Here is a 20,859-nt window from a genome sequence, read left to right on the forward strand (position 1 = left end):
GACCCATCAATGATAGCTACTCTTTTAAATAGTTTAAATGTTTATCGACTACAACCTCAAGAGAAAACCAATAGTCATAGATATGCCCCCAAGGTGGATAGCTATCCAAATTTTGCTATATTTGGTACCAAAAAAGCTAAAAAAACATACTATAGATTATATTATCTTCCATTCAATTATTTACATGTGTGAATTGTCACTAAAGACAAGCGTTTTAGATGGGTCCTCTCATCAATGCAAACAACGACTAATCACTTGTAAAGTCAATGATTGGTGGACCATAGCAGGGTAGAAAAATGTAAAAGCTCATGAAAACTTGTACATGTGTCCATGAGCTCCTAGCTGTAACTAGTACCTCTGTAAATAAAGCTAAACTAAACAAGTTCTTAAATAAGGCCTCAAAAATGATATCTACTCAAATAAATTAAAAAGGCCTCAAATGGGCTTTATGTGAACCAGTTGCTGCGGTTGTTTTCCTCTTCTACACAAGAGATGATCACGTGGTTTCCACGTGCTCTTAAAAGCGAGTGGAAGAAGGGAACCTAATCTTGTATGCTCTGCTCTTCTCGGCCTTAGCTTCACTGCCACAAAACGCAAAGTTCTTTCTCTCCTCGTCTTCCTCCATATGCATAGCTCTTAAAGACACGTTCATCTCTACTCAAAATGGCCGTTGCTGTCAACGCCGGCTTCAGTTCTCCGGTAAGTATTCTTCTTCTTCGATGACCATAAGATTCATGGAACTGGGTTTTAATCTTGGTAAAGCTTGATGCTTTCATCTGAGCTTTTGCTTGATTTGCTGTAATTGACATAAACATATTCTCTCTTTGAAGCTTCATAACAGATCACATCCCGTTGTAAGATTCTCAACTCAAGTCACAACGTTAAAGCCTTCACCTTTAACGCTCCACACATCTCCAAGTCCGTTACTTTCAAGCAAAAGTAGATTGGTTCCATCTTGTCTGAAGTCAAACGAAGATTCCATCGCAACAACATCGGTCAACGACCCTCCTCCCTCTTCAGATTCTTCAAGCAAACCCGTTGAACCAAGCAGCAGCAACAACAACAACGGTTCCGCGAAAAGAGCGCCGTTGACAGCAAGAGAGAGGCTAAGAGCAGCTCGTGTCCTTAGTCGATACACGGAAGCGACACCGAAACCATCGAAACCCAAAATGGGGAGCCAGATACTGGAGGTGCTCAAGGAGAGTGACAAGAAATCGAATAGGAAACCGGGTCTACCCGAAGCACCGACCAACATGCTTGATGATAGCAAGAGAGGTATGCCGAAGAAAGGGCTCACCTTTGATCTACCTGGAAGCGCAGATATACTGGTGATTGCTTTTTCGTTTGTGTTCATAAGCACTGTGATGTTTGCTACCACTTATGTTGTCTGGAAACTTGGTGGCATTCACTTCAATGAAAACTAAAGGTAAGATGTTTGGACAAGTTTCTAGAGTTTGGAAACTTATTAAACAGAGAGTGAAAGAGTTGTAGTTGAAAGGTATACTTGGGGGAATGTTTATCACTTGGCAAAGATGGTTTGATTGTATACTGTGTAGTTAGTAGTACACATAATTTTTTTTTCACATAATCTCTTCTTGCTTTATATTCAGTTTTTAACCCTTACATTATACCCAAGAAAAAGCCAATGCAACCAGATGTTTGAACCCTGACCCAAGAAAGAAGCCTACAACTACAAAGTTCTACCGCCAAATTATAACTTTGTAAAAGTTGAGACTATTATTTAAAGATTTGGGAATTGGATGAGATAAACATACTACTAGGGTTTGATTTTCTATCACATATTTAATTAAAATGATTTAAAAGTTAAAAGTTAAAACCGATTACATCATACAAAAGTTGGATAAATGAAATACAAAGAAGCTTGGTGCGCAAAAAAAAAATATACAAAAGCTTTTAACAGTGGAAGCCCCCTTGATCCAATGATTTGACTAAGGGTTCATGTAATGCTTCTACACCCGGAGGTCTGGGGTTCAAACCCCAGAAAATACAAAATTATGCAGTTTATGGAGAAAAGGATTACAGGAGATCTTCAGCTTGGTGCATGGCGTACCATCGAACATGGATCTCATAGGACGGCTCGAAGAGGTGCAGTCAGGCGTGTATTCTCACAAGATGGTAGAATTGTCGGCTGTATAATCGTCTTTGTAATATTCTCATCATTGTAATAGCATAATTAATCGATAATAATCGATCCAGACGTTCAAAAAAAAAAAAAAAGCTTTTAACAAAGGCCTGTTGTTTTATAATAGGCCTAGCTACTATAATCACAGGCCCATCGAGACTGACTTCTTCCTTTAATGTTCCAGTTAAACCCTACTAAACCAAACCAAACTCCCATTTTCTACTAATAATCTCCGGCGCCTTAAATTCGACGATGTCTCTTCTCCGGCGATACGTTAAAGAAGCAACCAATTCGAGATCCCTCCTTCAATCGATCTCCGCACGTTCGTTCTCCACCGTAAACACCAATCCAATTACTCCCCCTCCGCGTCGCCGTACCACCACTGAGTTTGACAACCTCATCTACGAAGCAGGAAACTCCGGCGACTTCGAAGCCGTGCGCCGTCTCCTAAACACCCGCGTCGTGAACGCCTGTTTCAACACCACCGCGACTTTCAAATTCCTAACCAACACCGCCTCTTACGCCTCCTCGCTCGAGGATCTCCGCCGCGTTTTACCTCAGACCGACGCCGGATACACTCGGAAGCACGCCTACGAGACGCTCGTCGCTCGTCTCTGCAAACTGGACGCATCGACGACGCGCTGGTCCTGATCGACGACATGGCGATCGGGAGATTCGGTCTCTCGTCGTGCACGTTCCATCCGATACTGAACGCGCTCACGAAGAAGAGCAAGGTCGAGGAAGCCTGGCGCGTGGTGGAGGTCATGAGATCTCACGCGGTTCCGATGGACGTGACGGCGTATAACTACTTTTTGACTTCGCATTGTTACGACGGTGACGTGGCGGAGGCGGGGGAGGTGTTGAGGAAGATGGAGGGGGAAGGGATGGTGGGTGACACGCGGACTTACGACGCGCTTGTGTTGGGCGCGTGTAAGTCGGGGAGAGTGGAGGCGGCGATGGCGATTTTGAGGAGGATGGAGGAAGAAGGGTTGCCGGTACTGTACGCCACTCATGCGCACGTTATAGGGGAGATGGTGGAGTGTGGCTATTATGCGCAGGGTGTGGAGTTTGTGATGGCGTACGCTGGGAAAGATCAGAGGTTGGATGAAGAGAGTATGGGGAGTTTGGCTAGTAAGCTTGTGAAGAGGAAGAGGTTTAAGGAAGCCAAGATGGTTTTGAAGGAGATGAGTGTGAGAGGGTTGAGGATGGGAACTGCTTTGCGTGAGTTTTATGAGAAACAATGTGATTGATTTTAAGGAGAGAAGATCACCATTGTTACATTGAGCAAAATAAGCACAAGCTTTTCACTAAACAGTTAGTCTTAGAGACAGAACAGAACACGTTGAATATAGAATGGTGGAAGGATTGTGTTTAATTTACAAGGGAAGCAGCAACATTTACATTAAAGGCAGACACTACCTACTGTTTATTTGCAGCATATATGTGCTGTATTACATGAAACTTTCTACTTTGGGAGGCTTGGATTATTGGATAGAGTTAGTTTTGAGAAACATGTACTTGTTCAAGTTGAATGTGAGATCCATTGAGTTTGTAGTTCCAGTACCAGCTTCCTGTTTCCATCACCTCTTCTTCTATTGCTTCCAGATTGATGATTAAACCTGAATCTATCACCAAATCAATCAATACTAGTGTCAGCTTGGGATGGTTTCTTATGTATCCTTTGCTTTTTAATAAAAAAATAGAATTCACTGACCTGGACTTCTTCCTCGTGTGATCTTCAGTCTGTGGCCATCTGGTACTTCAAAAACATGGTTTCCCTGTATCATCCCACCAAGAGAGTATAAAAACTTCAGTTAGAGACTCTAATCTCTGTTTTGCACAAGGATTTTTCTGACTTTCGAGTTACTTTACCTCTATAATTACATTGCTGGCTTCGAATTCTGCATTTCCGTGCAATATGATTTTACAAGTTTCAAGCCGGTTCACGTCGTTTCTCCAGTAAACATTTGATTTACTGTTCCAATCGATTCCTCGGTTCATCACTTTGACGTTATGTAGTTTGCATTTGCCACACCTACCCAAAAAACAAAAGTTTCTTGTGAGTTCAGATATGCAAGTACAAGAATGTTATCAATAACTGATCTAACCTTAGTCCGTATTGTAATATTGGTTCACCATTTTCGCTTATTGTTGTAGAACCCATGGCGTTTTCAGCATTGATTATCAGGCTACCATCAACCTATGCCATATAAGCTGATTTAGTATTTAATAAAACCCAACACAGTGAATAAAGCTATGTGAAGTATATAGTTGACAGATAATTAAACTTTAAGAACCTCAACATTGTTCCATGAGAACTCTGCAATCTCTAGTTGCAGTTCTGAGCAACTGGAAATTGAACCTCCCTTGAACTGCAACAATGATAAAAAGAGATCAATTACAGTAAAGCCTTTGCTACGATTTTATTTTTTAAAGCATAACAAAAGGCACTTTCTAGTGTCAAGAACCGACTTATTAACTTACTTTCTGTCTTGAGACTTCCCAAAGAGGACCAAGAGCAGGATGGAGAAGGATGAGATACGGTGGTGGGGAATCCACATATTGATCATTAGGTTCAACCTGGAGAATTAGCTTTTAATCGTCTTTTTGAATTCATTTTTGATAGGACACGTAAAACACAGCTTCATGGCTCAAAAAAATAGCGGTGATAATCAAAACAAGTCATATGAAAGAGATGTATCTATGAACTAACCATGGGAATTTTAATATCACATTCCGTAAGGAGGTCATATGCATTTCGAAGTATATCCAACAAAGCACCATCTGGAGTCTGTAAGAAAAAAAAAGAGTAAAGTTGAAAATTAGATCAATTACACTTGAGAAAATAAACTAATGCAATGAGAAAAGAGAAAAAGATAAAGAAGGGCTATGCAAGTGGTTAAGAGAAAGATAACCTGGTGTAATGCAGCACTTGCGTGTGGTTTCTTCTTCTTAGCTGATGAAGTGACCCTCCTTCGTTCGTTGTACACAATATATGTATCCAGTTTATCTGGTAAGATCATATTAAGGGAGTAAGTAACAACTAATCACAGGCATACACTAAAAACTTCGCAACTTATTCAAATAACTCTACCTTCTAGGCTGCCTTGGCATCTAGATGGAAATTTATTTGAGAAACTATCTGCTATGTTTTGCATCGTGCACTCCAATCTACCACCCATAACGCTGCCCAAGAAGGAAAATAGTAAGAACGTTGCTGACGATGATCAATGTAACTGGGATCTAGAAAAAAGTATTAGGAGTCCAGAGGAACTGGAATGATTCCATTTTAGCTAGGCCGCAGTCTAGATTTGAACAAAGCTTCTATTTTGAAGGAAACTATGACGAGAAGAGGGGTGACTACAACAAGGGAACACACAGAAGAGCAGTCAGCATAGGTGTTCGAATAATACAAACCTGTGATAGTCTCCGTACTGATCAATGTACTCAATTCGCTTCTTTGTATTGAGAACCATATTGGGCAAACTTTTTACGTTACTGCTCGACCCAATTGATTCGGCTGATTGTAAGTCTACATATAGAATGTTTGTATTGGCAGGGAAATCAGCCTGCAGACTTCAGAAGAAAAAAAAAAAAAAAACAATGAGGACTGAAGGTTCACATTAATAAACAGCAGTAGATCTAACCAGAGAACAGAAAGAAGACCTAAGACTTAAGTCAGCCAACAAAAGTGTAGATAAATTACAGCTAGAAGAAAGAGATAAATGCACTTTTAAGCATGAGCAAACTCAATGACAGACAATCTCATACCCATTAACAGTTGGTGATCTGTTGGAGATTCCGAATTTATCAAACTCCGTGTACTCAATGCATGATATACCATACTCCCACTTTCCATCAAGATTCTTCTTCTCCATCAATACATTAATTCCTTCCGTAGCTCCAGCATTTCTTTTACATGATGCAAACCCAAGTTTCTGTCACATAAATTCACAACATATCAAGGTATAATAATATTTTCAAGCTCAAAAAGAAATCATTCACTTTTCTTATCTTGAAGTGGTAGAGAGGTGATAACACATAGTTGATATAGTTTAACTTCAATGAAAACTAACTAAACAAAGTTTGAGGCCTGTGACCACTGGTAAGCGAGTTTGGAAAGCATAGCTCATATTTCTACAGGAACTTATCCATCACATATACGCTAAAGAAACTTTACTACGTGATATAGAAATCTTTTTCAAGCCCAGCAAACATGGGACCATTTGCAATCAACACCAGATTCTCATCCTTCTCATCACCAAAAGTGACATAATTAAGCGAAGCATAGCTTGAATCTATGTCTAGTGTGTGATTTCTAAATATAGAATGCAAGCGTACCTTCTTATATCGTAAACCAATCCCAGCGAGGGCCAACAGAGTCACGTCTGTGGCAGCGACAACATTACTGCAATATCACAACTAACAACACTAAATCCAGAGTTCCAAGTAGTTCTGATTTTACTTTAGTGAACAACTAACTATAAAAGGTATAAGTGACTAACCTAACTTGCCGAACTGTAGCTCCTTTTCTTCCATGGTCATTAAACCATTTAAAGACACCTTTGTCATAAGCCAATTTCCAAATCACACCATGTCCACCAGGTTTACTAACTGGCACGAACGGCTTTGATACTATCCATTGGCCATCTTCAGCGCTGACAGCTGGGACGAGAGGCTAAAAATCAAAAGCCATTTTTAACCCGTGAGTATACTTATCTAATACTTTGCCAAAAAGGATAAAATATGAATCAACAGAAAATATATATTTTCTATACCTGTTCAAAGAGTTGGAAATTCGATTCACCTCTTCCAAACCATTTGAGTCTTGTACAAAGCGAACTAACATGCTCATGGTTCTTCTTTGCAGCACTCGTCATAATGGCAACAGGTGTCACACATTGCTTTCCATAAAGTTTGAAGTAAAGGAACTCTCTAGCCTATAAATTACAAAAAAAAAAGCATTAACAAATAACATTACTAACTAACATGAACAAATACGGTTGTTCATATTCCCTCTCATTCACTCAAGTAACTAGTGAACATGTACCTGAAGGTCTCTAATAAGTCCCTCCAACAAAGTTCGTCCACAATGAGTAAGCATTGCTGCAGGAAGACATTCTCCTGTTTCTGGATCAATCAAACCTAATCTGTCCGCTGCACCTCCTAGAGGATATATTTCACCAAGGTCTGGCAATCCCTAATATGCATACCAACTTATAACCCAGAAAGCAAAAAGAAAAAACAATAAATTCAGCTCAACACAGAAAGCAATAGCACCTCAATTCCCCAAAGTGCAGCCTGGGAAGCATACTCTTTCTCTTGAGTGAGGTCAAGAACGCTAGGAGTGTGCATTTCTAAGTATTGGCAACCCAAAGATTCTTCAACAAGATGTGAGCGGTTAGTATTATGCCTCTTAGTCGATTGGTGAAGAAGCTCGAGAACCATGACCTGATATCTGACAAACAATCATGCCTGTCTCAGTAGTGAATACATGAAAGAGAGAAATAGCATCAAGTTTCTGAAATAGAGGAGGAGGAGGAGGTTAAGAATTAAATACCCGATGATTCCTCCGATGCAGTCGTAGAACTGTTCAATCTCACCCAGAAACGACAAGAACTTTCTAAAGTGAGCAACCTCATCTGCGTCTAAAACTGAACTTCTATCTTTATAGCTACTACTACTACTGTTCACATCGAATCGTTCTATCATCTCAACCAACGCGTAAAGCGCGGTCTTCACGGAGCTTCTCACTGTATACTCCTCCTCCTCCTCTTCTTCCTCAAATGTTTCCACGCAACCAACACAGAGCGCGTGTTCTTGCCCCGCAGCGATCACACACTTGACGAGAAACATCTCTCTCGAATCCAAACCGAGCGAGCCTAAAACCTTGGATAAACCGCCTCCACGATTCTTCGCGCTGAAGAATCGACGGACTCTGGAATCGGAGTCGACGACGGCCTCCTTCCTCCGCAGGTCCTTGGAAACGTCTAGTTTCTCCAGGAGAGACTTGAGCCGATCGATTTCCGATGAGAAATCGTCGGATTCGGGAGGAGTCGGCGTGGAGTACTCGACGGGTACGGTGGAGACGCGTCTCACCTGGTGATTGCATTGCTCGCTCTGCAGTAATCTCGACGGAAACGAAGAAGAGGAAGGGAGAAAGAGCAGAGGCTTGGTGTATGAAGGAGGAGACGATGTGGTTCGGAAGCGGAAGAAGGAGAGGTTCAGATGATTGTGATTGTGGAGAAGCGGAGAAGTTTGAGGATTAGCCATGGTGAGAGGAGGAGGTAACTGAGGAGGAGGAGGAGGAGGAGGAGGAGTGGGGTTTTTGAAGAGGACCCGGAGGAGGGATAAGGAGAGATACTCGAAGCATATACTCTTCTCCTCCTCCCAAACCTCTTTCGTTTTTTGCTTCTTTTTTGTTTTTATTTTATTTGTTTTTGAAATGTAATCCAATTAGCAGCGAAGGAGCTGATTGTGTAGACGATGTGTGATTGTCGTGCCATGCAATCTTTAATCTGACGGTCCACATGGCATTGCTTCGGATTGCGCCTATGGGTCCATGTTCATGCCGACTCCAACATTTTCTTAAGATTTGGGTTACATATTACACATGCGTTTTATAGTCTCAAGTCTCAACAATGTTCTATAAACAATGGAATTTGATTATATGCTACGAAATTTAGCATGTGGTTTTGAGAGGTGATTTTTTATGTATTAAAATTAGAATTTGAACATTATAAAATTACTCATTGAAAACTCATGAATCTGATATACTCGATTTTGTTTTTTTTTCTTTCATTTTCTCAGATTATCCAGAAACCGAAATACAGTATGTACTATGTAGTATCTCCTGGTCTGAACCCGTTGTCTTCCCTGGTCCGAAACCAACGTGTGATATTCGTTTTGTTTCAAAGATCACAACAATCTTTGTATTACTTGGTAGGGTATTTACATGGGGGCTGTATCAATCCCAAACATCATCCTCAACTATATTTTCTGATCGACCAAACTTTTTATTAGTTTTATCTCTGTTACTTTGGAACCTGATTGATTAATACTAATAACTAATTTACAAACACAATAACACGCAACATTATGCAATTACCAAAAAGGAGTATTAACATGATCACGAATTCTTTTACCAGAATTTTTGAGTCGTTATATAAACAAACTAGCATAGATTTTTTATATATAGTAGGCCTGAAGACAAGTAACGAGCTCCAACGAGACGCAAGAACACACACACACAAACTTCACATTAATAATAATACTTACAGATTCGTTATGAAGCAACGTAGTACTCTTTTTTCTTCACGCAGTGGACAGCACTTCCAGCTCTGCCCACCAGAGAGCTGAAAGTTTCGGAATAGCATCGTCCGGTGACAATCCTGTTACCTCTCGTAACCTCCCTGTGACTTCCTTCATTGTCGGTCTCTGTTTCGTGTCTGCCCTTACACAGCTTTTGATCACTTCGCCTATACTCTCAATCTTCTCATCAAAACATTCCAGCGTTGGATCCACCATCTCCCTCAGAGTCTTTCCTCTCAAGAAATCAGCCAAACCGGTATCTACAGAGTCACCTTTTCTAACAGACTCTGGGAGTTTCCCGGTCATCAGTTCGAACAACAGCAAACCGAAGCTGTAGACGTTGTCTTCTTGGGTTGCGACTGAGACGTGCGTGTCTATGAGTGCATTGGTGCTGGATTCTGTCTCTGATGGGCCTTTTAGGTAACCGAAGTTGAAATCTGCGATTTTGACTGCGTAATCCTCTGTGAGGTGAACTGATGATGAGATAAGATTGCTGTGGACTATAGGTGGCTTGAGTCCGTGCATGTGGTCAAGGCAATATGCTACACCCATTGATATTCTTAGCCGCATTATCCAGTCCAAGTGTTCTGATTCTTTATCTGCGAAATAAAATATAATATTTTTTAAGAATCGTTAAGGAAATGAGACAACTCATGTGAGTAAAGAGGGTTTTAGCTTACAGTGTAAGTGTTCAAAGACAGATCCGTTTGATGCATACTCAAAGACTAAGATCCTAGTGAAAGGTTCATCTTCTTCACAGTAACCAAGAAGGTTGACAAAGTTCTTGTGGTTTATCTTGGATAGCATTTCAATCTGAAATTATCAAAAAACATAAAAAAAGGATAAGACGATGACCATTTTCAGAAATTGGTAGACCGCAAATATACCTTCTTTCTGAACTGCATTTCAATGTTGTTAGTCCATTCTTTGGCAGAAGCAGTAGCAACGGAAGCCACAGCTATCTCCACCCCAGTCGATAGCGTCCCTTTGAACAATGTACCAATGGGACAAGATCCAATGACATTACTGAAATCTTCACAGGCAGATTCAATCTCAGATCTTTTCAGTTTTGAGACACCTGAGTAAGACAATCAGACAAGAAGGTTAACTTCCACAACAAACAAATGTCACTTTACATGATGTATCAAGAAAGAACAATAGTTACCAGTTATGAAAACTTTCTGGAGTTGTCCACTAAGACCTGTACTCCAAGGATTCACAGATTTGCCAGCCTTGCTTTTGAAAAAGAAGACAGCAGTAGCTAAAAGAAGCAAAAACACAGCAGCGCCTACGCAGCCAGCCACAACAGAGACCATGCTGTTCGAAGAACTTCTTCTCACGCTAGGATTCTTTGAGAGGGACGCAGAAGGAGGTGGAGCAGAAACATGTAGCGCAGGTGGACTTTTCCGTGGTGGATGATGCAATGCTGAAGATTTTCTGGTAATACCTCTGTGAGAAGGAACAGAAGATGACGCTGGTGCGAGAGTTGCCAATGGAGGACGATTCTTGAATGAATCCAAATGGGTGTAGGGGTTACGAAAACGACCAAGTAATTTCCTGTGAAAACTAATGTCCCTCCTGTAAAAAGAAAAGACCCAAAGATAAAAATGAAACTAAGAAAGACAAAGGAAAAAAAGCATAATGATTACTTTACATAAGTGAAAAGTTCTAAGATTCAGAAAGAGTATAAGCTCAGTCTCTAACAATCTAAAAGCATAGTGTTATTATAGTCTCGTAACATGTACTATACAAACTACATTGATGTTGATCCTCAACCAGAAATTTCATTTATTCAACAAACATGTTTCAACTTGCACATTTAAATCAATCGACTCCCCCTACAAACGAACTCGAGCTCTTAAAACCTTAGCTAATCCAAGAGATTAGGCCACTGACTGAACTTCTTCATATTAGATCCATTAAACAAGCATAAGAGAGAGAGAAAAGCAGAGGCAGGTCTAATTCAAACGGAACACATAGCAGAGTACTAAAACAAGCGAGTTGCGTTCAGAATCAACTTAATTGAAAAGCAAAAAAAGAAAAAAAATCGAAAAAACAGCTGCGACTTACAAATCTAAGGCGTCTCTGTCATCATCAGGCCGTAGATCTCTCTTCACACCTGAAGAAGAATAAGAGGAGGAGAGAGAAAACAAGTTTAATCAGGGAACTTGCTTCTTCGATTTATTGGCAGGTGAACAAAAATAGAAACGAAACGAGAATCAATAGTTAGTTACCTTCGTTTTCAAACGAAAAACACGAATCGAAGCTCAGAATCGCTAGAAGAAGAAGAAAGAGTAGAGTTCGCGTATGGAGGAGCCTTAACCGAACAGATTTCCAGTTCTCCTTACTCATCGTCAGAAGAAGATGACAACTGTAGTAAATAGGCTGCGGAAGCTGAGGAAATCGAATCTCGATCTGAGGAAGAGGAAGAAGAAGAAGAAAGCTAAGCTAAAAGACGAAAGAGAGAAAAGCTGTGAGGTTGAGTTCGCATGGCTGCTGAGGAACCGATTCGTGAGAGAGCAGAGCAGAGCAGCAGCAAACACGACTTTTCAAGATTTTTATCCCTTTTTTTTTTCTCTTTCCAAAATTAAAAAAAGTGTTTTTAAAGCGCGTGTCCCCGTGGTTTGGCCGATAATAAATTACTCCATAAAGGCATGTACGCATTTACTTCTTCTTGTTGACAAACACACAACTCTAATTTTTTTTTTTTTTTTAAAAGCAATAACTTCTTTTTTCATGAAATTTTTTTTCTTCTAATTATATTTAGCGATAATATTAGAGAATGAGATCAACATTTATCGTTGTAAAGATTAATGTTTGATTCGCAGCATCTCTTAAAACGTGTAGGATAATGACGGTTTGTATTATTATAGTAATAATTTTAGTGATTAGCAAAAACAAAGCGTAATATAACATGGAAAGGAGAATCTATGGACCTTATAAAGATGCCAGTGCTAAAAAGGATTCAAAAGAAGAGGCCAAAGCCACCCCCACCACCCTCGATTAAGACTTTTGCCCTTTACCTCTGGAAATGTTTTGCTTTTTTGTATTTGTATTGTATGTGTGTTTTTCTTGAGTTTGTATGTTATTTACCAGAAAATGAGGGGAAAAAACTTAAAAACATCTCATTACGAAAATGATGGTAGGGTCTACGTGCTACGTGTTTTTTTTTGTTTTGGTATTTGTATGATTGAAATTGAATGATTGTGTTATGGTCTTGCGGATTAATAAATACTATTTGAAAAAAATGTAAATAAATACTGTAAGTACGTGGAGGAGTTTCTGACTAATTCAACGTGGAGGTTTTTGCTTCGCTGTTAGTTTCTTCGTTTTCAATCCAGCTCCGTTGCCATGTGGGTATAGTCATGGATGTAAATGGGAATACCCCCATTTTCTACAATATTTTAAGTTTCTCTAATACACAAAATAGTAGTAGTTTATAGAAGTGTCCCATGATTGTTGTTATCAACACCGCCCACGTTTTGTGGTGTTTATTCTAAATAAAATAATGAAAAAAATTACGCACAATCTATCCAGCTATCTATCTATGACTTATATGATTTTATCGTTTGATGTTGTTTTCTTGGAGTCCAACACGAACCAATGTATCAGAAACTTAGGAAGAAAAAAAATCCGGGCGAGTGGAGATAACAACCAATCTATGCACAAACACTCTTTACCATATTCATCAATTTAAACAACTAATATGTCTAGCTGACAAAAAAAGAGAAAAAAACAACCAAAATGTACATATCCATTGTTACAAGAATGCATATGTTTTTTTTTTTGGAAAAGGATTAAAAAATGCATATGTTTTTTTTGGGTGAATTTGTGTAATAGCCAAATTAAAAAAAAATTTAAGAATATGGCTATGATGTTGACATTATTAAATCTCTTAACTTTTTCACCATTTTTTCCGGTTTTGTCCATTTGTGAAGTAAGTTGACGGTAAAATTATTGTTGTAGCGTTTATGATATCAACGTGTTGACTATAATGTCATTTTATAAATAGAATAGAACATGCTATAAATGACATAGTTCACATTAATGAAAATTATTTAAATATATTATACTATGTATGTTTACAATTAACAAATAGCATAAACGTAACTTTTTTGACAAATAATTCAGCAATATATTACATGATTACTAACCTCTAAAAGAAAATATAAATCCTTAACCCAAATATCAACATATGCAAATAGAATAGTAACAAACGAAAGTATGTCAAAATTTAAACCAAAATAGTATAGAACACCAACTTCATCTCAACCTCTAAAATCTAGATACTAAACCTTATCTCAATTCCACCCAAACTCTTAAACCTTAAACCTTAGATCCTAACCATATCTCTTCACCTTATAAATATTAAACCCTAAATTCTAATCACTAAACCCTAATCCAAATCTAAACCCTAATCCAAATGTAAATATTAATCTAAATGTAAATCCTAAATTCAAATATCAAAATATATTTCTTAATAATATAAAACACTAAACCCTAAATTCTAACTAGTAAACCCTAAACATAAATATAAACATTAACTCAAATATAAACTTTAGACCCAAATATAATGGAACAATAATAAATAATATATTACAAATGGTGAAACTTTGAAATGTTTATTCCTCACCTTATAAATACTAAACCCTAAATTTAATCACTAAACCCTAATTGAAATGTAAACCCTAAACCCAAATATTAAAATATATTTTTAAATAAAGTAGAACACTTTTTATTAACATACAAATAGAATAGAACAAAATAAAATAGTATAAGAACATGTGGTGAGAATGAAAGAAAATGAGTGGTAACCGGTAATCGAAAAAGAAAAAAGTCACTTAAATTTTTATTAACTGGATGATAAGGGTAATATAGTATATATTATAAGAATAATGGATGTACTTTTTTTTTGGTTAGATGCTAAATTATAATTTATTTTGTAACCATCTCACCCAATTTCCCTTTTTTTAGCATAAAAATGCATATGTCCAACGTAGACTTTTACCATATTCTGACGTTTATCAGTTTACTACTGTATTTGATGCACCCAATGCAACTACTTTTCATGTGTATATGCTTGCTTGTTCGAGAGTGTGCATCAAAGAGGACCCAAATAAGGCTCCAAATATAATGGCTGCATATATGACCATCTACTTGTAAAGGGTATATGAAAAAAAGGAAAAACTAAATAAAGACTACCAATTTTTGGAATAAAATTAAATATAACAAGTAGTAGTATATAAGGTTGACTTAACGATTTCGCCGTAATCTGAAAGCCATCGGGATTGATTGGGTGAAGAGAGACCAAATCATAATACTATTATAATGTTTTGCAGTGCACCGCCATGTCCTGGCAATCTAACTTCATTCATACGTAATTATGCTGTCTTTACGTTCACATGTTGACCTAATTCGTGATTTCACTTTGACCTCTATACTTATTTTAACTTTTGTTTTGTTTATTTTTTTCAGAAAACAAGAGTTGCATGTTCGCTTCCATGTGAATATTTGCGCATAAGACATGAACTTTCATAGTGACACTGCGTTAGACATTTTTAAAAAAGTTGAAATTGTAAAGGCCATGCATTCATTAATTTTGTCACTGGCTTATTAAATGCTACAAACCATGCATATGGGATCTCTGAATGGTCTAGGATCAACCATTGTCGTATATAAATCTATTCGATATTTTTTCGGACCATAATAAAGTTTGTTACAAAGATCTGAAAACATTGAATAATTCTTTAAAAAGAAATAAACTATTGAAGCTGCAATCACACGTTAGCGTACATATACATGTTATGTTGTTTTTCCTTAAAGATCCTTTTTGTTTTTTATAGCATCTCCAATGACACACTATTTTTTCTTCTATAATTTACACAAAAATAGAATTATATTTGATATGCATTCTTTCAAACCCTTATAAATATTAAACTAAATTATTAGATTTCTAAGATCACATATAACCGAAGTATAAGAAGGAGAATAAAAATAGATAAAGTTACAGATTCAGTCTATCATGCAAAAAAGTTAGGATGCAAAAAAAAATTAAAAAGTATCGTGTTATTATTTTTCTGTTATTATGTTCTACTTAAAAATGTATCCTGTTGTCTATTTAGAGTCATATACTATGCTAAATTTCTCTTTTGATAAATAATAAAAATAAGATGTTATTTAAAAATACCCCATACACAGTACTAATATGTTATTGAAAACAAAGCAATCAGCAATGTCAGGTCATTTCCTAGTCATATATACTTTAAAATTTTAGTGATTAGTAACATCAATATTCACTTGTGTTCCTGAACAAAATAACGTAGCATCTTTAGATTTTAACCTTATATAACATTACATAAAAAAAACACTACATCACGCATACAAGAGAAAATTCACTGCAATATGTGATCTTGCAAGGAACAGCCTCAAGTAACAAGACTTTTGAGCATATTTAAATTATCATAGTTCTTCTTTAGTTTCGAGAAAACCCGTCCTCTCTCGAAGAATCTTCTGCCCCACATACCTACACATTTAACTCTCCGGGAATTATATATATGTTATATTTAATAACTTGTGTGGATCATTTATGCGCAAGTGTTTACCTTCCGAGCATCATGATCGTGGCTTGAGGATTAGTCCCTGGAGTCTTGAGAAACGTGGATGCATCGACGACCCTCAAAGCATCAACCCCTAATACTTTGTAATCATTGTCGACCACTTTTCCAACTTGACAACCTCCATGGTAATGATAAATAGTCATCACGGTATCTTTACAATATTGCTTCAAATCGAACAATGAGTTTATGTGTCTTGGCCTCAGATTGATGGGAAGGGCAAGAATGAGATCCAACAATCCACGCCCGGTCACTCCAGGGAACTTGTACTTGGAGTAGTTCTGCGAATTTATCACTTTAATTATAGCACTGAGTCCTTCGACACAGTTATTCAAATCTTCTGGTTCTTGGTAGTAGTTAAATGTCACTGAAGGGTTATCATCTGGATTCGTGTTCCGCAGCTCCAAGTGACCTCTCGAGATTGGTCCATACACTTTTTGAATTATCCCACCTGCTTGTGTTGTAATGTTAAATCGAAGATCCAATAATTTGAAAAAGTTTGAGAGGGTTTTTGTGGGAAGTTTTATCTGCATAAAATACCATAACAATTTTAAAATATAGTCTCGTAAGTAGCAAAATTATATAATGTTAATAATTTAAACGATAATTGATTATATACCTCATTGAGAAGATTTAGAACACCATCGAAGAAGCTATGCGTCAAACTAATAGAGAGGCTTAACCCACTCAAACCTTCAATGTAACTACCAAAATGAGGGATTCCAGCGACTTGAACAAGGGACACTTCTACAAGTTCAGGAGAAGGGATGACGACGGCGTTCATCGGATTATCACCCATTCCTTGTCCAACCATGGGGTGATCTAGGATGACCGGATCCACCCCATGGTCTGCTAGATGGGCCACAGGGCCAACACCACTCAACAACAGTAGCTGCGGGCTCGCGATGGCACCTGCTGATAAGAGCACTTCATTCTGTGTGTTATGTGCCGCTAGTTTTGCCGTGTGGAACACTCCATTCGCATCTTGGAAGATCACTCCATTTGCCTTGGGTCTCATAGTCCCTGTAAGAAAAAAACAAAACCTTATCCGAAGGAAAATAATGTGTATGGTGATTGGTGAACGATAGATGACAACGACCAAAATGATCACCATCATTATATGATACATGCAGAGTCGTGCCAATAACTTTTTGCAAAAAAAAATATATTAATAAATATATTTTACCATAAAATATAGGAAAAGTATTTTCAATGAAGGTTCTATCCATTAAAATTATAAATATATCTAGTATTATTTGTCACATCCTTGAGTTTATGAAAAATCCAACTCAAAGTTTTTTAAAACAAATATTTTAAAAAATATTTTTAGGGATGCTATAAGTCATCAATATATTTTTGAAATAAAACTTTGGTAGAAAGTATACAATTTTTGTTACCTTTTATGTTTAACTTATAAATAAAAATCGAAAAATTAAAAGTGATTTGACATAAACTAAAGTTTTTGAGTTTTTTTCTTCATATGACACGGCTAGCTCGGGATACATTATTCCTTAGAAAGTTGTAAAATTATAAAGAATTGATGAAACTAAAATAAATGGAATGATAATAGTGAAATACAACAAAAATGGAATAAAAACTCATTCAGTTCATTATTTTTTTGTGCAATACTCATTCTATTCATTTATAACCAAATTTGTTATGAAATAATTGTTTGTATTTTATTTATTTATTTGTAGAATCGTTGGAATGAACATTCATATCATATGATATTTTCAGAGCTAATGGAATAAGTTGTTTCATATTATTTCATTCTTAAAAAATCAACAATTCAATTGCAACCTAAAGCGAATAATTGAACATTAGCGCTTAAAATGAATATTTAGACAAAACAAGAAGATTATAATTTAAACCTTAAGTTTTTTTTTAATTATGTTAGCATGTACTTGAAAGACGTCTAATAATGGACATAAAAATCATATTTGCAAACAAAGTGACGAGTTTGTTTTTTTCCTTCTTCTTTAGCTTGGTCTTGAAAAAATACGTAGAAGATTACTAACTAAAAAGTAAAACATTCTCCACCATACGTAATTTGATTACATGCAAGATAAATCTCTATATCTCTTCCACACCTTACGGTCATGGCATCTCCTTCTTCGATCATAATTTTGTTCAAGATTAATCGAGGAGTTTCTAGCCCAAATCATACGTTTTCACATTCAACTAAAGCTTTCAATATCTCTTCCAAATATATAGGAATCAATCAAGGAGCTCAAAGAAAACATGGATTTTTTTTGTTTCTCTTCCAAACGGGGTCAAACTAAACGCTCAACTCAATGAGCATTTAAAGGGTCTGGAAGCTCACAACTAGTCCAAGATCCACTTTGGTTTATCAATCTTAAATTTGTTTTAATGGAAAACCTAAGTAAGACCTCTAACTTAGGTTTTCCATAATAACTATTGATTATGGAGTAACTTAAATCTCAGTGAACCAATAACTTGATACATTTGTCAGACTGGACACTGTATCTTTTAGGATTAGAAACCACATTGATTAGACAAAGAAGTTTTCCTAAGAAAAAGAAAACCGGGTATAAAAATTGTATAAATACGGAACTAACAGGATGTAAATTATTATTTCACATAATCAATATGCTAATCTTAAAATGAATATTTGTCTCAATCGTGTTTTCTTTCTATAATATTCTTGTTTTAATCGTGCTTAATTCACGTTTGTTCAAAACAGAAACTATCAATCAAATTACCTGTGGTGGTGAAGAGGATCTTATGAGCAGAAGCGTGCAAGAAGACAGTAATCTTTTTCGGATCAGCATACTCCAATAGATCCGCTGCCGTGTGTCTCCGACCATCCGGGTCAAATATCGTACCGCCAATTTTCGTTCCATAGATATGTTTGTACGTGAAACCATTATATGGAGTCACTCCAGCCTCCAAAAGACCATCTATAAACGCCGTTTGCCATCCCTTAATCTGTGGTTCGAACACCAACTTCTTCTCGACCCACTCGTAAGCTGCTTTGACCTCTTCTCTGTCCCAACCAGATTCCGCCACGTAATCATCTTCCGCACGTGAGTAGAATCCAGCGTTTATCACTGTTCCTCCTCCTAGCACGCGTGCACGTGAGTTGAAAACGCCATCTTCGGAGATGAAAAGCTGAGACCACGCGTTTGGAGTTGTGTTCAAGAATGTGTTCAAGAAGTTTCCTATGTCTGTAGCCGTAGGGTTGTCGTAAGGAGACCCACCACGTTCGAGGAGTAAAACGGTGGCGTTTTGGGATAGCGTTGCGGCTAGTGCACATCCGGCGGTTCCTCCTCCGATGACTATGTAGTCGAAGTGAGATAAGGTTGGTGCTGATGTTGCATCTTTTAAAAAACTATAATAACCAGCTTCACAGATAAGAAAATTTCATTTAAAATTTGGAATAAGAATATACTAAGAATAACCTAAAATTTGTTAAATGATTAGTGATGGAGGTAATAGTCGTACCTTTATCAGAATAACACGAGCCTTGGAAGATGAAAACTGCGACGCTTATAAAACGGAATAACCGGAATATATGAAAATCCATTCTGGTGTAACGGTATATGTAAAATTTTATATGTACTCTAAATTTCTTTCTAGTTTCTACGTATATATTTTTGGGGGTAAAAACCTAGTTTTATGCGATTATATAATGGTGAAGTAGTCTATATCATCAAGATCACGGTAAAGTCTCTTAATCGATGGTGGTTTTGGCTTCTTCTAATAATTAAAGCTTTTTTAATTTCTGACGCAATTTAATTTGGTCCATATACGTAACTATGTTCAATGTTAGATCTGTTTGGTAAAGAAAATCTCTACGTTAGTTTTTTTCTTCCTAGTAATATATGGTCTATATAGATCAGATATGGATATAGCTTTTTCGGTTTTATATTCGATTCAGATTTCGAATTTTTGATTTTATCGGAAATCCATCAACATTAACCTGATGCATAAACATTCGTTTTGGTGTTTTGACTTGTGTTTGTAATAATTTTGTTATTTTCAATCAGGTTAATGTTTTGTATCTTAAACTTGTATGTGTTTTTACATTTGAGTTTTGTTGTAATTATTTTCTGTAGTGAATGGTATAACTAATATTATTAGTGTATATTAGTGTAACTACATCAGTAGTAGGCAACTGATATAACTAACTTAACTACAGTTATTATATGGGTAAGCACCTGGAGCCATCTCTTTGTACTAAATTATTGTGCATGAACAAAAAAACGAATGTTGAAATTTTGATGAATTAAAAATCACATACAATATTAATTAAAATAGATTTATAGATTACTATATGTTTTGTTAATTAATTTGGTTTACATATTAAGAAAACGAAAACATTATATTTGACAATTAATTTAATTTAAAATTACACTTATGTGTCAAAATTTCAAATAATTTTTTGATTGTGTTTAAAGAGAAAAGACTTCATTTTCTTTTCTATGTATATAAATTTGATATTTAGTAAAAAAATTCGGACCTTAACAGTTCACTTATTTGTTTCTTATGTACTTATAAAATAAAAATTAAATTAAATATTAAAACCTCATAAATATTAAATTGAACCAAATTCTTAAAATTCTTAGTTTTCTTAGATTTCAAAGATTACATATAGGGGTTTTGCATTGTATAACTATAAAAATTAATATTTTACAAATACTCATATGAAAACCATGGCTATAGCATTGTGTGTATATTATAATTATTTTTTTGATCAAATGTGTGTATATTATATAATATTACAATCCCTACCCCTAATCAATCTTAACCATTCATCTTCATCTTTAA

The 20,859-nt window shown here is 36.5% G+C and overlaps 5 protein-coding genes across 6 annotated transcripts; 2 read left to right on the top strand and 3 right to left on the bottom strand.

Moving 5' to 3' along the window:
* The first annotated feature begins 539 nt into the window (after nt 1-539).
* On the top strand, nt 540-1,588 carry LOC108857103 (uncharacterized). The gene is made up of 2 exons (XM_018631034.2): nt 540-699; nt 831-1,588. Exons 1-2 carry the CDS (start codon nt 664-666, stop codon nt 1,422-1,424), a joined length of 630 nt encoding a protein of 209 aa, XP_018486536.1. The 5' UTR covers nt 540-663; the 3' UTR covers nt 1,425-1,588.
* Nucleotides 1,589-2,315: 727 nt separating this feature from the next.
* LOC108861867 (pentatricopeptide repeat-containing protein At3g56030, mitochondrial) lies at nt 2,316-3,703 on the top strand. The gene is given in 2 exon segments (XM_018635842.2): nt 2,316-2,762; nt 2,765-3,703. Coding segments are annotated over 2 exon segments (996 nt in total). The 5' UTR covers nt 2,316-2,395; the 3' UTR covers nt 3,394-3,703.
* LOC108861865 (UTP--glucose-1-phosphate uridylyltransferase 3, chloroplastic) lies at nt 3,465-8,596 on the bottom strand. Of its 2 annotated transcripts, none has more exons than XM_018635840.2 (17): nt 7,704-8,596; nt 7,424-7,601; nt 7,194-7,343; nt 6,922-7,083; nt 6,649-6,821; nt 6,485-6,551; nt 5,915-6,081; nt 5,561-5,719; nt 5,238-5,329; nt 5,059-5,153; nt 4,857-4,934; nt 4,628-4,723; nt 4,441-4,515; nt 4,252-4,343; nt 4,016-4,178; nt 3,858-3,921; nt 3,465-3,762 (listed from the first exon to the last, which is right to left on the bottom strand). In XM_018635840.2, exons 1-17 carry the CDS (start codon nt 8,414-8,416, stop codon nt 3,641-3,643), a joined length of 2,646 nt encoding a protein of 881 aa, XP_018491342.1. In that variant the 5' UTR covers nt 8,417-8,596; the 3' UTR covers nt 3,465-3,640. The 2 variants fall into 2 exon arrangements, with proteins under 2 accessions (XP_018491342.1, XP_018491341.1); XM_018635839.2 differs by having other exon boundaries at nt 3,465-3,768; nt 7,704-8,594.
* Nucleotides 8,597-9,227: 631 nt separating this feature from the next.
* LOC108861866 (probable inactive receptor-like protein kinase At3g56050) lies at nt 9,228-12,048 on the bottom strand. The gene is made up of 6 exons (XM_018635841.2): nt 11,689-12,048; nt 11,525-11,573; nt 10,620-11,032; nt 10,342-10,532; nt 10,135-10,267; nt 9,228-10,053 (listed from the first exon to the last, which is right to left on the bottom strand). The coding sequence occupies exons 1-6, from the start codon at nt 11,804-11,806 to the stop codon at nt 9,458-9,460; spliced, it is 1,500 nt and encodes a 499-aa protein (XP_018491343.2). The 5' UTR covers nt 11,807-12,048; the 3' UTR covers nt 9,228-9,457.
* A 3,664-nt stretch (nt 12,049-15,712) lies between these two features.
* On the bottom strand, nt 15,713-19,692 carry LOC108857748 (protein HOTHEAD). The gene is made up of 5 exons (XM_018631759.2): nt 19,534-19,692; nt 18,792-19,433; nt 16,688-17,091; nt 16,057-16,595; nt 15,713-15,977 (listed from the first exon to the last, which is right to left on the bottom strand). Exons 1-5 carry the CDS (start codon nt 19,613-19,615, stop codon nt 15,914-15,916), a joined length of 1,731 nt encoding a protein of 576 aa, XP_018487261.1. The 5' UTR covers nt 19,616-19,692; the 3' UTR covers nt 15,713-15,913.
* Nucleotides 19,693-20,859: the final 1,167 nt, after the last annotated feature.

This window comes from Raphanus sativus, chromosome 5 (assembly GCF_000801105.2).
Source record: "Raphanus sativus cultivar WK10039 chromosome 5, ASM80110v3, whole genome shotgun sequence".
Lineage (NCBI taxonomy): Eukaryota > Viridiplantae > Streptophyta > Magnoliopsida > Brassicales > Brassicaceae > Raphanus > Raphanus sativus.